Source organism: Gadus macrocephalus, chromosome 2 (assembly GCF_031168955.1).
Source record: "Gadus macrocephalus chromosome 2, ASM3116895v1".
Lineage (NCBI taxonomy): Eukaryota > Metazoa > Chordata > Actinopteri > Gadiformes > Gadidae > Gadus > Gadus macrocephalus.
The window spans coordinates 14,041,996-14,063,579 of record NC_082383.1 but is presented as its reverse complement, the minus strand read 5'-3'; the positions used below and the strand labels follow the sequence as shown (position 1 = coordinate 14,063,579).

The 21,584-nt window shown below is 42.4% G+C and overlaps 1 protein-coding gene across 1 annotated transcript; it reads left to right on the top strand.

Annotated features, from left to right (window-relative positions):
* The first annotated feature begins 1,332 nt into the window (after nucleotides 1-1,332).
* Nucleotides 1,333-19,779, top strand: LOC132450709 (MBT domain-containing protein 1-like). The gene is made up of 17 exons (XM_060042768.1): nucleotides 1,333-1,665; nucleotides 2,284-2,417; nucleotides 2,816-2,927; nucleotides 3,324-3,406; nucleotides 3,678-3,795; nucleotides 3,996-4,130; nucleotides 5,510-5,598; nucleotides 5,894-5,992; nucleotides 6,941-7,076; nucleotides 8,035-8,090; nucleotides 8,411-8,515; nucleotides 9,926-10,073; nucleotides 10,387-10,469; nucleotides 10,916-11,153; nucleotides 11,508-11,579; nucleotides 12,708-12,881; nucleotides 13,237-19,779. The coding sequence occupies exons 1-17, from the start codon at nucleotides 1,395-1,397 to the stop codon at nucleotides 13,293-13,295; spliced, it is 2,112 nt and encodes a 703-aa protein (XP_059898751.1). The 5' UTR covers nucleotides 1,333-1,394; the 3' UTR covers nucleotides 13,296-19,779.
* Nucleotides 19,780-21,584: the final 1,805 nt, after the last annotated feature.

Here is a 21,584-nt window from a genome sequence, read left to right as displayed (position 1 = left end):
CCGAATCTAGACTTGTGCTTTCTTTGCATGCAACAGCTGTCATGGCTTATACCCGTACGGACTGACCTCCAAATAATAACATTGAGACAGACGGAAAGAGTGACAGATAAGCGAAGGGGGCGTGTGCAAGTCCGTATGTGTGTTTTAGAAATATACTGTACATTATCAACGCGACACCAAGATTATTGTTGTTAAGTATGTTATTGCTATACTCGCCATTAATGATTTGCAATCGATGGATGTTAACAATTGATTGTGCATACTCAATAACGATTTGAGCACTCTGGCTTGAGACGAGGTCTGTAAATACTACTGTTGTGCAAAACAATGCGTTCTGACTGGCACTCAAAGTCACCTTGGACCAATATGGTGTGTGTGTGTGTGTGTGTGTGTGTGTGTGTGTGTGTGTGTGTGTGTGTGTGTGTGTGTGTGTGTGTGTGTGTGTGTGTGTGTGTGTGTGTGTGTGTGTGTGTGTGTGTGTGTGTGTGTGTGTGTGTGTGTGATCAATTGGTCAAACAGATGCTTGTTACCGGGCACTGTACGATGGTGGTCAGGTGGATTCCTGCCTACCTGAGAAATGATGTGCACATAAGTGTGCATTTTTACATTAATAATACCATAATCATTGGAATTGAAAAGGTACTAAAGCTAATAACATCATCAACAACATTTTAACAACAACCAAGGTACAGTGTGTACTTGTTTGCATGTCCGGATCACATTCAGGAAGGATATAGGAACTGCTAGATTTATATTTACTATTAAGTAAATAAACACTGCAGGACGCTTTTATTACGTCACTTAAAGTGAAAACTTAAGATGCATTTAAGTAAGGGTTGAGTGTCCTACAAGATGCAGTCAATGGGGTTCTAAACCAGACCCTTTTGTCCCAGCTCTCCAATCAGTAGCCTGTCCTACCCAGAGATCTCTTGACCTCCTCCTGTAGTTGTATGTAGCTTGAAGACTTCAGACTATCCAATCAGGCAACACTAGGATTCTATTTCGTATGCTTTTAACCCGTCAAGCCATGTTGAATTGGCCGTGATTACGCTTTTAATGGCTCGGATGTGAGGTCTACTTAGGCCTGCCCATTTCCCCTTTGCCTCCTGAAGAGATCTCCTGTAACCATGATAACGATGGACTGCTATGTTAACGCCACTCCAGTAACTCTAGATTGCAGAAACCGCTAATCGCTCCCATAGTGAACCATGTTTCTCTTTTGTTCCTACCTGTTTGATTGCTCTAATGTGTGCCATGTATCAGAGCAGTAACAGGTCATGTGACCTATGACCTTGCCTAACCATCACCTCCTCCTTCTCCTTCTCCTTCCCCTCCTTCTCGTCCTCTGTCTGAAGGCGGATCGTCCGTCTCGGAAGCGCCGTGACTCCTTCGGGATGTTCGACGGCCTGGACGACGAGAGGAGCAGCAGCTGCAGCGAGGAGTCGAGCGGCGGCAGCGCCTCCAGCCCTGAGGAGAGCGAGGAGGAGGACGGCCCGGGGTTAGGAGCAGGAGGGGGAGGGGGTATAGGCGGAGGAGGAGGAGGAGGAGGAGGAGGAGGAGGAGGTGGAGGCATCCTCCCTCTGACCTCCCCAGGCTCCTCCTCTCTGACCCTCATCAAGACCAATGGGCAGCTGTACACCTACCCGGATGGGAAGGCCGGCATGGGTCAGTGTGTGTCTGTGTATGCGTCTGCGTGTGTAATGTGTATGTAATTTTGCATGCACAAAAGGTTAAAGGACAATACCAGTCTGGGTGTCTATTGTAACTGTGACACTGGCTTCACTAAAACATCCTTTACCAATTGAATTTGTCCTACTGACTTCAATTTACAGTGAGTGCGCCTGCAGCAAGAGTAAACAATGGCAATATTGCATTTGGTCTTTCGGATTAATGTTTGTTGCACAGTATAGCTTTATTACATTTGTGCTGGCATGTTCAGGCAGAAAACGTAATCGGCACAACAAAGTGATTTTTACAAGTTATAATGACAACAGAGGTTTTAGTGAAGCTAGGAGACACAGTTACAATGGTTTGATCACCCAGACTGGTATTGTCCTTTAGCTGATACAGTGGCTGGTACCATTTAGTGTTATTGTTATTTATTCCAAATGATTTTAAATACTTTGCTATAAAATATGTCAAAGAATTCAGTAAATGTCCCATTGTTTACCCTCTGGTCCTCTTCTTCTTGTTCTGCTTTTCTGTCCATTTATATCTCTTCCCCTGCCTCCCTCCCTCCCTCTCTCTCCTCTCTGTCTCTCCCCCATCTCTGTCTCTCTCTAGCTACATGTGAGATGTGTGGCATGGTGGGTGTTCGAGATGCGTTTTACAGTAAAACCAAGAGGTTCTGCAGTGTCTCCTGCTCCAGAAGTTACTCTTCCAACTCTAAGAAGGCCAGCATCCTAGCCAGACTACAGGTAGAGACACACGCACACAACCACCCCATTTAAAAAAAATAAAATAAATGTTGTCTACTGTTGTCCATCTAACACGTAATGTAACGTGTAACAAAGAGCTTTTCAAGATGAACAAGCACAAAATATGACAATGCAACGTATAACGAAAACGCTGCAGCCCAAATGAGATTTCACACCACAGAGAGTAAAAGATTGAGTGTGTTTTCACTACGACGCCCAAACAGTATGCCCCATACTTGTGGAGTCCTTTTAGCCAATTGAACACATTATGAACACTGTCTGTAGTTCGTTAGAAATTCCCATAGTGACACACGCACACTCATTCATTCCCCAGTCATAATTGTACTCCCTACTTCTCCCTCTGTATCTTTCTGTCTGTCCGGTTCTGTTTTTAAAAGGGAAAGCCACCCACGAAGAAGGCCAAGGTTCTCCAGAAACAGCCGCTGATGGCCAAGCTAGCGGTCTATGCCCAGTACCAAGCCAACCAACAGAACAGTGTAAAAAAGGCTGGTATGTTCTGGAAGGAAGGGTTATTGGATGGAAGAAGTCAGTAGTATGAGTCTAGTAACGACAATATGGTACTGTTTGCTTTGAGTATAGTTGAATTTGGAATTTGCCAAACTTATGCCCCTATCAGTGGAATCCATTTGAACAACATTTCGATTTTAAAATATTATTCTTAAGAGTTGTGTCCATTCTCAGTCTGAAAAAAGTAATAATGTGCCATGCACATGACACAGTCCCACTGTTTGTTCCCTGGCGCAGCATAAGGACAATTTTAGAGTGCGCACCACTACTGTCATACAAACTATCGGTAAAAACGTTGATTAGCGGATGCAGGAGGTCGGTTGCGATGGTAACTCAATGAATGCTGCTTTGTTTGTTTGTCCATGATCTGTTTTCTAGTTGTGTCTGTGGAGTCATTCGACTGGGGCCGTTACCTAGGAGACGGCGATGTGGCTGGAGCTCCTGTCAGCTGCTTTAAACATGTGGGAAAACACAAGGACGCATGCAGAATATACACTCCCTGTCTCTGTCTCGCTTTCACTCGCGCGCACAAACACACACACACACACACACGCACATGCACGCGCACGCGCGCGCGCGCGCTAAGGAGCTCATGGTAAAGGTGGACAGTGATCCTAACTAATTGGATAAGTCTGCTGTTTATTAGGTGGAATAGCTTGACAATTAGTTTACAGTTTATCTATCTGAGCCACGTTGATGTAGGTGCTTTTGTCTTTCATTTTTGTCCCTCAGGTTCCCATGGGAACGTCTTGGGGGGACATCAGTGAGGGTGTCAGGGTGGAGGTGCCTAATACGGACAGTGGACTGCCCATGAGGGTCTACTGGATCGCTGGCATCATCAAACTGTCGGGTACACGATATTTGATAGATGACTCTTCGCTGGCATAAAATGCAAGATTAAAGTGATGGTGAACGTGTGTGTGTGTGTGTGTGTGTGTGTGTGTGTGTGTGTGTGTGTGTGTGTGTGTGTGTGTGTGTGTGTGTGTGTGTGTGTGTGTGTGTGTGTGTGTGTGTGTGTGTGTGTGTGTGTGTGTGTGTGTGTGTCTGCAGGGTTCAAGGCCTTGCTGCGGTACGAGGGCTTCGACAGCGACTCCGCCCGTGACTTCTGGTGTAACCTGTGCGTGCCCGACATCCACCCAGTGGGGTGGTGTGCTGCCGGGGGCAAACCTCTCGTACCCCCAAAATGTAAGTTCATAATGTCCTAACACTAACTATGGATGTACTGCTTTTATGTACCACACAGGCGTAGACATACATACTAAGGCCTGTAAACAAAGGAGCTGCGGTTTTTTGGACAAAAAAAGACGGTTTAATTTCTCAACCTATATCAACGTGTAGTTGTTATATTAATGTTTAATCTAATTACACATACTTCAGATACATTTAATTTTTAACAAACTTTATACTTTCCGTAGATCATAAACCCTTGAATCAAAACGACTATATCAGTCGTTTTTATTCATCACTACTATAATCAGATGAGAAAGGTTACTATCCAAAGGCCAATGTGGCGTCTATGAATACAATTTCAAGTGCAGATTCACTAGAAAAACTGAGGACATCACTCACTGGCCATGGATCATGTCCGCTCGTGCATTAAGAGGAACCATGTTTAGTGTTATGAGGGACACCTGTGTTGGTTTCTGCCATGACGCCTCACGCAAAGGGTCTATTTTCAAATGACCCTTACACTTACCAGACAAGAGCTGTGTTCGAAATCGTTCCCTATCACGGATATAGTGCACTAGCACTATATATATATATATATATATATATATATATATATATATATATATATGGTGCTCGCCATTTTGTAGTGGTGTTCGAATTCTCAGTGGTTAATTTCATGCACTTGTGGACTTAAAATACCCAAAATTTGTGTGTACATACGATGTTCCCTACATGTTACTCCCATATACCACAATGCAATGCGGTCGTGTTTTTCCGGAGGAGAAGGAGAAGCTGAATAACCTTGAAAACGAATACATTTAATGATGGAGTCTCCGGCTTTCGTTTAGAAAGGTCAATAATTTATTTGGGATTTAACATAGAAAATGTAACATTCAAAATTAATAAGAAAAACCTTGATCAAGGAAATGTAACATTCAACATCAATACAACCTCCAGCTTTCCTCGTGAGTGCCCGGTTTGTTTACATGATGTGGGCACATCTGTCTGCATCACACAAATACCCGGCGCATTTACTGACGCAAATTACGTTTAGAAATGTTCAGCGTAGTGTCCGAATTCTCATTTGTTCGTTCCCTATATAGTGCACTATATCATGAACACTATATAGGGAATAGTGAGTGAGTGAATAGGGAACGATTTCGAACACAGCTTCGGACATTGACATTTACACAGTTATCTGACAACAACAATACATGTGTTAATGGAGCCCCTTGATTACCAACAGGCTTGAGGTCTGTTTGACATTGCAAGCCATTCCACTGGTGACCTCACAAGTGGGAGTGTCAATCTCGCACCTAGTGATAAATAAGGGACCAGCAAGTTATATTTAATAAATAGATGTATGTGTGTTTTTATTTCCGTTCTCTCCTTAGCTATCCTTCACAGATGCACCAACTGGAAGAGTTTCCTTGTCAAGAGACTCACAGGCTCCAAGACACTTCCCCCTGACTTCACTACTAAGGCACACACACACACACACACACACACACACACACACACACACACACACACACACACACACACACACACACACACACACACACACACACACACAGAGACAGTGCACGGATAAACACATAGAGACAGTACAGACACACTGCCTTCTCTTTCTCTCACACATAGTCACACCAATCTGTCATTACCCTTAAGCATGTTAATGAAGTTGCAGCAACCTTTTTCATGAGGCAAATTGTGTGGAACAGGGAACGTGTGTAGCGGTAAAGGTTCATCATGGCCCCTGACCTTTGTCTCTCCAGGTACAGGAGAGTCTGCAGTTTCCCTTCAAGAAGCTGATGAGGGTGGAGGTGGTGGACAAGGGCCACCTGTGCAGGACACGGGTAGCCCTGGTGGAACAGGTGGGTCCGACAACACGTCTGTCTTACACATTTTATAGGTTGCTCTTGTTGTGAAAATGTTTTTTTGTTCCACATATCCATAATAGAATCCATATAGATAATGCATGATGAGTGAGTCCATCTGATACACTGACTGTGGAATAGTTTACTTCTTTCAGCATACATTTATTCATTGTTTATAGTTTTTTCAGTTCATAAAAAAAAGCCTCTTTCACATGCAGTTTGTTCCCCGTAAATAGTTCTGCCAGTTTACTGGGTTGTGGTAGTGTATGAACACAAGCCAGACTCAAAGTGCCATAACACTTAAGTCGATTCAGCAGTTTTCCCAGCACCGGACCAAGCAAAATTGTGAGCCAGGCCCCGGGTAGACACATGTGTGAATAAATGCAGGAATATTGACGATGGAGATGATGACATTTTAACGACTCCCTTTTCCTGCAACTCGCTCACAGACCCACCAGCCTTTTTTCCCCTCTGTCCAGGAAATTGAAATCAGTTCACCGCACCGCGTTAATCAAGGGAATGTTACATGAACGTAAATAAAGATGCAGATAAATTGATATTTATTGTAAGACATATTTTATTTATTGGTTTACTTTTAATTCATACATAAAAATTAAGAAAAGGATTGAATATTCCTGCAATGTTTGTCCAACTCATCTGGATAGAACAGCAACAGCAATAACCACAACAACAAGAAAACACCTCTATGGCATTTAATTGCGTCCATTCTTCTTCTTATTCAGCTTTTTAAATGCTTCCACAGTAGCCGTAATAATTAAAGCGTGTGTGTGTGTGTGTGTGTGTGTGTGTGTGTGTGTGTGTGTGTGTGTGTGTGTGTGTGTGTGTGTGTGTGTGTGTGTGTGTGTGTGTGTGTGTGTGTGTGTGTGTGTGTGTGTGTGTGTGTGTGGTCACGTGCGCATGCGTGCCTGCGCGTCCTTCTCCCAGGTGATTGGGGGGCGCCTGCGGCTGGTGTACGAGGAGTGTGCGGACGGTACGGACGACTTCTGGTGTCACATGTACAGCCCGCTGATCCACAGCATTGGCTGGTCCCGCTCCATTGGCCACCGCTTCAAGCGCTCCGGTAAGGCGGGGCTGTATGAGTCACTATCAATATAATCTGAGACCTAGCATTCCTGTTGTAGCAGAACTGTTCATGGGTGGGGAGGTACAGAGATCCTGGGCTAGAGACCAACAACTGCAGTTTGTTGAGTTTGTGTTCACTGTTAGCTAATTACACGCTTACAGATCCCAACCTCAAGCAACATGATTTGTCGCAACAAATATTAAGCGATAACAAAGTAAAATAACATGTTCAGCCAGGTTTGACCTTGTCTGCCGTCAGACTTTAGATGTTAACTAATTATCTAAAGTCTGATATGTGAGACCACTATTAAAACGTTGTTCAGCAGACACTTGTATTCAAAGTGTGATTTATTTTTGGACTCCGGAGCAGTTGAGGATTAGGGCAGTTGTTTCCAACCTCAGACTTTAGGCAGACTACTTTCGCAGACTATGCAAACTAAGGATACGAAATAGATGAATACATGTGGACCTTGAGAGCTCAGAATGGCGTGATAGACAGGGTAGAGTGTCTTCCTCAAGGAAGCTCACAGATAAACAGCGGAATTTGGGGTTTGAACTCGAAACCCCCTAACCCCAACACAATTGTAAAAGATTATTTTAGTGGAACAGGCAAAGTAAAGTATAGTTTAACATCAGTTACAATTTCAATTGAAGAAGTAATAGCACAATGTTATGAGTTATGGATAGGGAATTTAATGTTAGTGTAGATCATGGAACAACATGAAATTCAGGATACATTTCATACAGGATCACACACAAAGAGGCTATTCAAAGTCAAGGAGCGTTAAAGGGGATGTTTATGTGGGCTTTTGGATTGTCAGAGGGAAGTAGTGGTCAAATAATTTATGTTTATATATGGTTACCCTGCTGAGCTATTCCCTGAAACACAGAACTGAACAGATGTCAAATATACGGGCTGGTGCGTTTGGCCATGATAAATCTTTGTTGACTTCCAGATGTTGCAAAGAAGCTGGAGGGCCAGTTGGACGCCCCTGGACAGCTGTTCACCAAGGTAGGAACTCATTGGACAACATATGCAAATCTGGAGCTGCAGTGAGAAGCAGGAGGAAGGTTATCTCGGCAGTGAACCCTAAGAAATGTTAAGTTATACGCAAGTCTCTCTTCTCCATTTAGTAAAACCAGATATTTTAGTTTCCTCAATTATTTCTCCTTTTTCCTCCTAATTTCTCCTCACTCAAATGGTGTTATTATAAATTATCTTCATCAAAAAAGCAATCATTGCAGTTGTTGCTCCAAGATCATCCCAATTGGGTTAACTCATACCCCCTATCTGCGCCACTCTTAATGAACGTGTCTCGGGTCTCTTGTCAGGTGAACGAGGTGGACCAGAGTGGAGAGTGGTTCAAAGATGGCATGAAGCTGGAGGCCATCGACCCCCTGAACTTGTCTGCCATCTGCGTGGCCACGGTCAGGAAGGTAAGGAGCTGTCACTCACGTCCTGAGACTCGCTACGCATCACTTAACTGCTGAAACACACGGCACACGGGCACGGCACGTGACACGGGCGTGATGCGCGACACGTTTGCCGCAGTATGGCCGCAGCAGTGCGCGCCCGTTATGATCCACTGAAGCCGCTAACACGGACCATGGACCATGGAGGCCGCAAGCATGCGTACACATCATCTCTTTGTTTGCGCAGCTGGTCTATTTTCTTGTCCTTTATTCGCTGCAACGCGGCCCTCAAACGGGATAAGGCTCCATACAACTGTGTAAAAGATGAGCACCATCTCATTAAAATGGATTCAAATGAATAACTTATCATAGCAGAGGCAACGTGAGACAGCAGAACAACCTCATGGGAGGCTTTATGTTGCACAATATCATAAAATATCGACTCAATGTGTGTCCATGACCCATCCAGGATGTAGTTTTAAACAATTGAGTTAATTAATTCAGTACCAGTTGAAATAGTACACTTCTAAACACTGCATAGGCAACTGCATTATCACTTGGCAACACTCGATTTGCACACAGTAAAGCTGATCTTCTGTGTCGGGAAAGTACTGGCAATGAACGAAATCACGCGCTACAAAGACAAGAGTCTGTGGAGCAGGTAAAAAGAAAACGCTATGGCCCTCCTACGTGTCGCGTCTGTGTCCCATGTATCTCGGTCATAATAGCCCTGCTTTGAGCCAAACCTCCCTGTTGGAAACGAAAAACAAAAGCACTGAGGTATACCTCACGTATCGCACTTGGAAGCCACTGCTACCGTTGTGAGCGCTGCTTTTGATTAACCACTAAGCTATGGGAATAATAGAACAAACTAAAACACAAAAACATCTCCATCTGTGTTGGCTAATTAACGAGGTCAAAGATATATATATATATATATATATATATATATAACGAACCATTGGACTGTGGTGACCTGCTGAAACCTTGAGTGGAGTGAAACTCTGATCCAATTGTGGGTTTAAAGAGAATATAAAAGCCAGGCGTGTGCTGTTTCTGTGTTGTTATGTGAGGTGTGGAAGTAGATATTTTTGTACAGACGCATGGATTTGGTACTGTATAAACTCTGGTGTGGAAACAATGATAAACAAAGCCGCCAATTGCTATTCTTGTGACTGCAAGGGGGACAAAAAAAATAATAATTTGCTCTGTACTTTGAGATTTCTTGACACAATACAAATTCTCCTTGTATAACATTATATACAACATAATCATTCCCACGTTTTTAAACATGTCCAACCTTTCCAAACCATGGACTTGGAACTGCTCCCCTTTCCTCGCTAGGTTCTGGCTGATGGCTACCTGATGCACGTTTTTAAACATGTCCAACCTTTCCAAACCATGGACTTGGAACTGCTCCCCTTTCCTCGCTAGGTTCTGGCTGATGGCTACCTGATGATCGGGATCGACGGCTCGGAGGCAGCGGACGGGTCCGATTGGTTCTGCTACCACTGCACCTCTCCCTCCATCTTCCCCGCCGGCTTCTGTGAGATCAACAGCATCCAACTCACCCCTCCCAGAGGTAGCTGTGTGTGTCGGGGCCTCATCCTGCTGTGGCAATTCAAACCCTGAAAGCATCTGTCTTACTCTCTCTGCCGTCTTTATGTGATGCGCCCATGTAGAACACAGTATGGTATAGTATGGCGTAGAATAGGGTCATGTTTACCCAAGAACAGAACAAAATTACCCAGAAAATCAAGGCAAACATCAAAAACATTTCCAATGTAAGAACTCAATGTCCTTTTATTATATTAAACAATTGAATACAATACAACCGAGTATAAGACTCTGACTCAGAATGACTTCATAGTGTTTCCTCTGTGTTCCTGCTCTAGGTTATAGCAACCTTCCCCTCAGATGGTTTGAGTACCTAAAGGAGTCCAGCTCGGTTGCTGCCCCCGTCAACCTTTTCAACAAGGTAGTACATTTTTCTGGACCTCACTTAATTCGGTTCCTCTTTTCTTTACCTTGGCCGAAGGTACAGCCAGTTGTATACCTAGGCAGACCTGTGGCTTCCCCTCAAAGGAAATGAGAAACACACCCAGCTGTAGTACTGTAACTGCCAGACATTTATTATTATTCAGACCCTTACCTTTTGATATATATATATTTATACTGTGATTCCAGAGTGACCCAACCGACCTCTTTGATTTCCTTCTTCTGCCCCCCCCCCCCCCCCCCCCCCCCCCTCTGCTTATAATCTCCCTCCATCTCTGGCCTTGCTTTTCATCACTAACCTTTTCCCCCTTTACCACTTCTCTCTCTCTCTCTCTCTCTCTCTCTCTCTCTCTCTCTCTCTCTCTCCTACCTCTCCTACCTCTCCTACCTCTCTCCTCTCTTTCCCCCCCCCCCCCCCCCCCACAGGAGGTGCCCAACCACGGCTTCCGCCCCGGCATGAAGCTGGAGGCGGTGGACCTCATGGAGCCCCGGCTCATCTGCGTCGCCACGGTGACCCGCATCGTCCACCGGCTGCTGCGGATCCACTTTGACGGCTGGGAGGACGAGTACGACCAGTGGGTGGACTGCCAGTCCCCGGACCTCTACCCCGTGGGATGGTGTCAGCTCACGGGCTACCAGCTCCAGCCCCCAGCCGTCAATACGGGTACTGAGTGCACACACACACACACACAGACACACACATTCACACACACACACAACACACACACACACACACACACATTCACACATGCATGCACACACGCATGCACGCATATTCACACATGCATGCACACAGGCATGCATGCACACAAACATGCGCACACACGCATGTGCGTGCACGCACGCACATGCATAAGCACATTTCACTTCAATCTGACTTAGCAGGCGTGTGTGTGTGTGTGTGTGTGTGTGTGTGTGTGTGTGTGTGTGTGTGTGTGTGTGTGTGTGTGTGTGTGTGTGTGTGTGTGTGTGTGTGTGTGTGTGTGTGTGTGTGTGTGTGTCTCTGTGTGTGTTCCAGCCACTAAGGACCTGCCTTCAGGGGTGTCCAAACAGAGGAAGAAATCTCAACAGTACAAGGGCCAGAAGAAAAGTAGGTTACCACATGTGAAGAAATACTTTTCCCCTTGCTTTTCATCTCACAGCCTCTCCCTCTTTCACACTCAAATGTCTCCGTAGGGCAGTGTTTTGTTCAGTTTCCATCTCTCTCTCTCCGTCTCTATCTCTGTCTCTCTCTCTCACTCTCACTCTCTCCTCTCCTTCCCAACCTTCCTCATGCTTCTTCATCATTCATTGGTTTTTATGTTGAGCTTTTTCTGATTTTATCCCTTTCCTTTCTCATGGCGCTCTCCCTTTCTCTCTCTATTAATAATCATATGAATCTATACATAATAAGTAGAATTATTTATATGCACACAGCCTTATTATTAATAATAGATTCAACACTATTCATTATTCATATCTGTCATATTACATTTACATTACTTATCAACCTGGGATGCATTGAGACTCCATTCATGGATGATGACAGATGACTAATACTGTGAATTATGCACTCTGTAACTCCCATTGGGGACAGGGATGTAATGGTATTGAATGATGTGAGTGTTGGACTGGGAGGGTTGATTCAGCAATGTTTTAAAGCTTTGTTTTATAGAGTCTATAATAAATTAGTATAACCACGCTATTTTAAAATGTGGCGATAAGTTAACCATAATCCAGCTTGTTTAAATCTATGACATTTACACAATTATTCAGGAGGAAAATTCAGCATTACACAATTACATTGCCAAAATGCCTACCATCATTTCATTTTTGTGACTTTAATTTGAACTTGTATTATATCATTATCAATTAGAGGAATGTAGGTGTACTTTATTGTTATGTTATTGCATCTCATCAGACCAGTAGAGGGCCACTAAACAGCAATAAAACATTTAAAAAAGGGTATTAAAAGACAATATATGAGGCATAAGAGCCACAATGGGGACCTGCTACCTACACCCTTATATGTACTTGTATGTATGAACATGGAGGATGTGCAACAAACAGTTATTCTGTATCTACAGTGCAATATTTATATTTCTAAGCGCATGGGTTAAGGTGAATAATGTCTAACACTTTAGTCACCATCACAATGATTCAATCGATTCTGTTGCGAGTAAGTGTGTCTTTTTTCACCTGCTTAAAAATAGACACTGGTGTTCGCGTTGTTTCCCAGAGAGGAAGCTTCCAATAGGAAAGCGGCCTATCAGTCTCTCTGGCATCATGGTAACCGGCATGCCAGATGAAAACATGACCCCGCCAGATTACCCATCACCCCCGACTCCCGCCTTAGCCGCCCCGCCCACACCAAGGGAGCCTGAGAACAGCGCTAAGGCCGAGGCGGATACAGGTACACACACGCACGGGACACAAAGCAAATAGAAGTAAACAACACTTCCAGTCTTATTGCAATGTTCTCTCTCTCTCTCTCTCTCTCTCTCTCTCTCTCTCTCTCTCTCTCTCTCTCTCTCTCTCTCTCTCTCTCTCTCTCTCTCTCTCTCTCTCTCTCTCTCTCTCTCTCTCTCTCTCTCTCTCTCTCTCTCTCTCTCTCTCTCTCTCTCTCTCTCTCTCTCTCTCTCTCTCTCCAGTATTAGGTTATTGTGGGGATAGGGTTGAGTTAATCAAACTACTTCCTGGGACTAGGACATAGAATGACCGATCTTTTACCCTCTCCCTGTGTCTCTCTCCCCCCCCCGGACACGCAGAGATAAAGCAGGAGTGCCTGGAGCCGGCGTCACTGTCCGAAGCGCTCGCTGCTGATTAAGACAAACCCCAGCGGTCCTCACAAACTGTTTCGACATCAAACTCGAGCCGCAGCACACAGCTGTCTGTTCGTCCTCCTCCTCAGATTACTCCCTACCTTTCCCTCTTTGATTCTCGTCCCTTCCGTCCTCCCTCCTCTCCTCCCTCCTCTCACCCGCCCACCAACTATCAGCCTGAATTGAGATTTCAAGATTGACTGTGATTTTGTTTTGGGATTTATTTTCTTTCTTCTCTGCTTCTAGTTTTGATGACGCCAACTAAGAGGAGTTACACACTTATAGCGTGAGAGTCTATCCATCGGAAGCAGGGCAGTTTTTCTTTCAACGATTGTCCTTCAATTACATTTTTTCCAATTCCCAATGGATTTCCAATGGTTGAGGATAAGCTTGTGTGGGGGGGGGGGCTTAATAGACCACTGCCTCCCTCTATTTCTCACTAGTCTTCTAAAAAAGACCTCAATTTATGGGTCTGGTCTCGATCCACCCTTGACCCGACATCTCCGAACCTGAAGGGAGAAGATCCCAGAACCCGCAACCCCCCCTTCCCTGCCTCCACCTTCTGCTGGTAAGTCTGAACGTTTTCATGGACTCTTTGAAATAGAGGAAAGCGGTCATGACTGTTATGGGAACGGACAGCATTTGAGGGAAATCCCGCCCTTATGAACACTCAAAGAGCACTACAATCCATGCTTCTGATTCAGCACACACACACACACACACACACACACACACACACACACACACACACACACACACACACACACACACACGGATATACGGGGTGACAATGCCAGCGAAACGTGACTCACTAGCACCTTGCACATCGCAAGCAGCTCAGTGGGCTTGAGGTGGGCTCTTGCTCAAGAGTACCTCAGTTCAACTTTTGCCAGTAGAAGCCAAGGGGATTGAACCAGCAACCCTGCAGAAGCCAGATGCCCTGCTCTACCTCCCTTGCTACTGCTCAAGATGATCCTTTAAAAAAACAAAACAAAGAAGCTCTTGGTGAGGTTTGCCGCAAACACCATTTCTATGTCTGCCAGCATTCTGCCTATATTGACTTTGCTTCTTCGATTGTCACTAGCTTCCTGAAATGAAATGAAAATGTCTTGATAAAAATCTGTCTGGCCCATTTAGATAAGTGACCCTTTGTGGGATTGTAGGTCACTTTTCCAAAGTATAATACTGAGGGAAACCAGCAAGTGAGTGAAGATGAAAGCAAGTCAACAATGAAACAAAAAAAACGTAATAATATTAATAATACAAATATTAATAATAGTAAAAATAGGTCAAAAGGTGCATTGGGGAGCTATGGCGGTCTTTGATTGCAGAGGAAAAACATAGGGATGGACGTAGTGTTAAATTGCAACCATTTCTTTGTCATATTTTTTGATGACATTTGGTTTGTCGTGGTGTGGCTATGTTTATAGGAGGTTGAATGAGCTGTTCAAAATGGCGCAGACCGCTGTCATTAAGATGAGCAAACATTGCGTGGTGTGGGTGTGTGTTTGACTGTGACACCGTCAGATAAATGGACTAAAGTGAATTTACAATTCAATTTGGACACCAGAGCAGTATGTTGGTTTTTATAAATGTTACCCAAGGCGATGCTATTGTGCTTCCTGAACTGAAGATGTGAAGCAGCATATGTGTTGTTGTGTAAAGTTATTAATGGTAAAATTATTTCTTTCTTCTAAATAACATATTATTATTGGACTATGAGACGCATAGGTTACAATATATATATATATATATATATATATACTTTTGGCTTATTATTTTGTTTTCATCCTGATTTGATAGGAATTTAACAACAGTCGAGTGTTGTTAAAGGTCATACATCTGGGTGGACACAGACTTGATAGATTCTGAAACGGCCTATAGGGATTTATCAACCTCACAACTGGTGGTGAAATTGGGACCCTCTGAAATTGGGAACACTGAGTTCTCAAAAAAAATGTATTTTTGACCGAGTTTGAGGAAGGAGGAGGGACAGGTTATCCCCATGGTAACGGCTCACAGAAACTTTGTGTGAGCGTTATAATGAGCGATTGTTGTAAATAGAATGGTATTATACTATAAGTGCAGCAGAGTAGAACATTCACAACCTGGTTGGTGGAGACTGGCTAACATTTTTTTCGAGATTATCATATTATTTTAGTAGTGATGACAAAATGGCAAAGATTATTTTGTTCAAGATCATAGAAGACATTTTAAAACAGAGGAATTGCAAGGTGAAATAATGCATCACAAGTCGCAACCAGATTTTGTACTGATCAATAACAAATTCTATATTCTCCCATCAGTACCTCACTAAAATAACAAATAATAGTAATATAAAATAACAATAGCAAACTATGATAATATGATAGTACAGTACAAAAGTACAATACATTTGTTTTTATATATGCAATCTAAATATGGATATAAAAATGAAATATAAGCTAAACTGAAGTTTACAGAAATGTATTAAGTCATTACTTGCATAGTATGCAATTAGATGGATACATTTTCTAAAGTCTACTTCAGCGGTTGATTCTGTTTTCTTGGTGACAGTATGACACTTGATGACAGTATGGTCAAACCAGGCTTACTTTGTTATGTTACAAAGCAGGGGCTCTGATTTGGTGTCCTAGCTATTGGAATCAGTATCGAGGTGTTTCTCCAATCAGCTGTCGGTTGGGGGAATCCTACCCACTACAAGTCTCTGCCCACTACTAACAATGTTTGCCATTACGGATATTTTCCTTCTTGACCCATTGGTAATGGTATGGTAATCCAAGTTCATATATGGGTCAGGCAATTTCTGGTAAGAAGTTCTTTCTTCCAGAAAGAATTGGTTGCTCAATGCAATTGAGTCATACAAATAGTGAGCAAATGTTTTGACCTGTGTAACTATATGAGCAGGATTCGTCATCTTCTATTTTTAACAACAAGACAAAGTTGATGCCCATAGTGTATTGTGTGTTTTTGGCAGTTCCCAAGTCCATAGTAGTGGTTCACTGACTCAGTGTTTAGATGAGAGTGGGATCTGCTGGCGGTGCATTTCAGTCTGGACAACATTAATGAAAAGGAATCCAATACGTTGAGGTGTCAGTGCCCGTTGCTTCTTTCTTTCTGATAGATTTGATCTGCGCAAAAGTAGAGCAACACAGGGGTGCTTGATTTCAAGATCTCCCTCAAACAATATAACAATGTTGACAAGAGGAAGTCAATTTTTTTATGTTATTTAGAGCAGAAAATATAGTATGTATGATTTGATCCTAGTTTGTTGTTGGTTTGTTGTGTGTTGTAGCACCGTCCAAAAGAAAAAAGAAATGTCTTATAGTTGCTATTGTCGACACCTTTTCTTTGTGTCTAGTGTTAATTGTGTTTCAAACTTTTTTTTTTTTTGTATGATTGTGTGATTTCTCTGTTTTCACGTCATGTCCATTTAGTGTTTATATAAAGAAAAAAAAGTTTGGATAGTGAGTTTATGATAATCATGGTGTGGCACGTACTTTTAATAGCATGCCATACTAGACAGGATAAAACATCCTCTTTAATCTTGGTGTGTGTGTGTGTGTGTGTGTGTGTGTGTGTGTGTGTGTGTGTGTGTGTGTGTGTGTGTGTGTGTGTGTGTGTGTGTGTGTGTGTGTGTGTGTGTGTGTGTGTGTGTGTGTGTGTGTGTGTGTGTGTGTGTGCAAGCTACAGACTGATGTCTCCATGCAAGCTAAAGAGAGACTGAAATTGCTTGTGCAGCTTGTGAACATCACTTTATGACAAGACTGTTATGACAGGAAAGCACTGTTAAATTGTGGCTCATCTCCCTTACCCTAGTCTTCCGGACTTGGCCGAAGGGGTCCACTGTAGGATCCGTCTTTTATTTTTGTTTGCTAGAAACTCAAGCATAACAATCCAGTATTTCTTAGGACAATAAACTCATGGCAATTGATCTTGGGGTTGAAGTTACAGAGGTACACGTTGAAACATCTGGAAATACGAGGGGCGTAGATTACATTCTGATCACATTGTTTGAGGACAAAAGACTTGTTAAAGCGTATAACGTGTGAGAATTTGTGAAATTGAAACGTAGGTTTTACATGCAGTGGAAATTAAATGTCTCCACTGCCACTCCCCCCATTAAAGAAGAGCTGCTGTTTTTATTTGTTGGGGACAATTTTACTCATGAGGCTGTTGCAATGATGCTTTATATAAACAAACATGTCTTCTTACTTAAAAATATGTGGACAATTAATGCTTATTTCTAAGTGGGCCCTCAAGTGGCCATCGTCCTTTGGCTCACACAATGTTTTTGATCAGACTGAGCTCCCGGGATTTCTATTCTGACAGAAAAAAAAAAGGTTTGATAACGTTTCTGTGCGGCCAAGATTCACTTTTGTTGACTTTGAGGCAATACGTTTTTTTTTACACACTACGGAAGTTGATACTTTTGACATCCGTTGTATTTTTCATCCACCATCCTCTCCGTGTGTCCCTCTGAACTACTGGTTGCATCTTTGTCCCTTAATGTAAAAAAGGAACATATTCAACCCACAAATACTGTTATGCCAGCGGAAATATTACAACCCCCAAATAAATGGAAATTATACGAGGATGCACAAAATAAATGTCCCATAGGGCATACTCTTTCTTTAACTGAATGGCCCTTCTCTCTGTAGGGGAGAAACAAAATGTGTTTTGTAATATGCTATATGCTAAGCTAGCAGCCAAGCTAGCTGCTTGTCAAACTAACACTGCACACTGATATCAATTGGTGTAAGTATGTTTAAACGTGTGTACGTATGTGTGTATTTGCTTGTCAAATTTTGTACGTGAAAAGTTGAATTGTCTTTGTAACATGGTGCTATCTATCTCAACATATACTTATATTTATATATTTGATATTTTTTAAAGAATGGAATTATGAGAAAAAAATGTTGATCTCTTAATCTTGTATTTTGGACACAACTGTTAAAACAATTTATACAAAAAAAATAAAAAGCAGGAGACATGGCTCAGTGGAAAAAATATATTGTTTATTAAAATTCTACATCTTTCAGCAATACGTCATTCATTTCACTTAGACTATAATTATTTAAAACGCATCAGAATGTACTATTTCTAGCACAACATGGTGGCTGTCAAACCAGCCTGCCGACTTTGCATTGCTGTGTGTCAATGCTTATTAAGAGTAATCTTGTCTTCGTCTTTCAGACGGTTTGGCCACCAGAATTTAGACACAACCTTTTGTAGAATTGAAGTTTGTTTAGCTGCCAAGTGCCTGCTATTATCATTTTAAGTATTGTACTTTCGGTAGTGTCAGTTTTACAACAGTACAGCCGGCTGCGTTAAATGTATGTTACGTTGCAATGTCTTGTCACCATTTATCATAAGATGTTATTATACAACTGCAAAGCAAAGCTAATCCATTTACGCTTGAGATAGAGTATGTTTTATAGATCTTTTTTTTTTAGCCTGTTCATGAATGCACACTGATATAATGAGATCACCATGTCGGAACGAGGAACACTTATAACATGATAGCAAAAAATATGTGGTATTCCCCTTTCAATGTCAGATTATTGTGTGCATGTTATCAGTGGCTAGGATGACATGTGTTTCTTTTATTTCCTGTCTGTGAGTTTAAAAACCTGCTTAAACGGCTGTGTTTCTGAAACCTGTACTGGGAAGTTCAAAGTTCAAAAACAAATCAAAGTTAATTTAACCATTATGATTTGTACGTGTTCAGTTTCCTTTTGCAGAGTTGAAGGACGAGTGTATAAAGAATTAAAATCTATCATTTAAAATCCAGTCATCTTCTTAGGATAGCTTATATCTACTAATAGTGTACACAAATTCTGGGAATGCCAATTATCCAAGTCAGAGTATGTGATAATGAGCTGTAGCTCTTCATTATGCATCTCCTGAATATTTTTTTGCTTATCAACAACCCATGAAGTTTAATAAAGGCCCCTTAAAGGTGCTGTTGATTTTAAGAACACATTTATAAGTGTATTTTGTTATAAATGGCAAAGCCATCCATCAGCTATTAGTGTAATGCGCTGTGAGCACATCTGTATTATCCTATTTTGATTTTAGACCACTCCCGGCTCATTTCTGACCAATCAGGGCATCTCATCCCCTCTTTAAAACTCTTATCTTACCTAAAGCACCTTTACTATTTCAGTATTAACAGGTAAGAACTCATTAGGTTGAACTGTTGCTTTGGGTCCCAGTCCAAAGGTTTTCAGAGCACTGTGCCTACACTGTATTGGTCTATTCAGTCCGCAATGTCAGCGCTGTGAAAATAAAATGTACTTATCTTCAAAAAACATGAGTATATATATATATATATATATATACAATATTTGTTGACGCCACTTTCCTGAAACATTTTTAATACAATGTAACATTTGGGGCAGCATGATTGTGAATTAAGTGTTCCATTTTGGTGTTAAAAAAATGGAACCTTAGGATTTTCTACAGAATAAAAAAGGTATAACATTGTTTGCTTTTCATTTGTTGTTTTTTGTTGTTTCATTGAAAGCATTGCACCTTAACAAGAACACAGTCTCCCTCATAGTGAAATTCCCTTGTGATTCAAAACCTATACACATTTAAGCACACACAAACTTATTATATTCATCTATTTATATTTATAGATATAGCATATGAAGAATCAATTTAATGAATGGTCCATTGCAAAAGAGTGGCCTCATAGTACTCATTTGAGTATTAATCCTTGAGTATTAAGGATCCCCATTGAGTATTAGTAAGTAAGTATAAGAACAATTTATTCATAAGGCACATTTAAACAGTTTTCACTGGCCAAAGTGCCGTACATGGTGCAAAAAGGCATATAACAGAACACATACCACATACATAGACAGTAGATGAAAAACATAAAAATAAACAACATATAAAACGAGGAAAGGCCAGGGAGAAGAGGTGTGTTTTTAGCCTAGATTTAAAAATGGTGACGGAAGGAGCGTCTCTAATTGAAGGCGGCAGTTCATTCCAAAGGCGGGGGCCAGCCACAGCAAAAGCCCTGTCGCCCCTCTGTTTTAATGTAGTGCGTGGAACGTGCAGGAGACCCATACTACATGATCTAAGGGACCTGGGAGCTGAGTGGCGGTGGATGAGCTCTGTGATATAGGGCGGGGCCAGGCCATTTAGGGCTTTAAAAACCATAAGTAGGGTTTTTAAATTAATTCTGTGCTGGATGGGCAACCAGTGGAGGGAAGCTAGGATGGGGGTTATATGATCCCGCTTTCTGGATCCAGTCAGCAGCCTTGCTGCGGAGTTCTGGACCAGCTGAAGGCAAGAGAGGAGTGATCGAGGGTGTCCTAGGTAAAGGGTTTTGCAGTAATCCAGCCGTGATGTAATGAAGGCGTGTATTACTTTTTCCAGATTGTGAAAAAATAAATGGGGTTTCATCTTAGCAATGACTCTGAGCTGGTAAAACCTGCTCTTGACTACAGCAGCAATTTGCTTGTCAAAGCAGAAATTCGAGTCGCAGATGACACCCAGGTTTCTGGTGTGGGGTTTGACGTAGGGGGAGAGAATACCTGGGTCGGCCGCGCGAGGGGCTTTAGATTTGGAAGGGCCAAAAATAATGGCTTCTGTTTTGTCATTGCTCATTTGGAGGAAGTTACTTCCCATCCAAATTTTTACCTCCTCAAGGCAGTCAATGGAGGTCTGGAGTGAGTCCGCAGATCTGTATTAATCCTTGTATAAGGACTTTAAATTTAAATCTGGATCTGACCTGACTTCACCCTAATGCCCTGTTGCGCCTGTTACAGACGCTAAAAAGCAACATGCTAGAAAATGGTCGTCTTCATTTTCCGAATTATAATTGTCTATACCCACATGGATTTTATTTGAAGATAATGGCTGCTATTATAATATTAGATATATTAGACGGAGGTCAGAGGGGTGCCCCTTCAGAATGGGTGGGGGACACTCGCCCCCTCTGACCTCTATCTAATATTAGAAGCCATTCTTCTGTCTGGGAGCCGGCATCAGGCTGCAGTTCTAGCTATCCCATTCTAGCTATCACCCTCTCAACTTTCCCTCTGGATCTACAGTTACTGCCTGGCAATGGCTTCAGTGCAGGACACCCAGGAAAGATAGCATATGGATCAGAGTGTATTTCTATCGGGTACTGCAATCAGAAAGTTATTTGTCCCCAGAACATAAACAGCCGAACCTGTAGACAGGCTTACAGGAAGGGGCCCAGCGTCCAATGACCTATAACTGTAAGTAACTTTTGATAAAAACCTGCTTCTGATGAATTAGTAAATAGCAAGTGA

What these genes read in the sequence shown, in the direction of transcription:
- LOC132450709 (XM_060042768.1), top strand. Translation starts at nt 1,395, where the DNA reads ATGTTCGACGGCCTGGACGACGAGAGGAGCAGCAGCTGCAGCGAGGAG. An exon ending in GGGTAGCCCTGGTGGAACAG is followed by an intron (nt 5,993 to 6,940) that starts GTGGGTCCGACA and finishes TCCTTCTCCCAG; the next exon opens with GTGATTGGGGGGCGCCTGCG. An exon ending in GCCCCCAGCCGTCAATACGG is followed by an intron (nt 11,154 to 11,507) that starts GTACTGAGTGCA and finishes TGTGTGTTCCAG; the next exon opens with CCACTAAGGACCTGCCTTCA.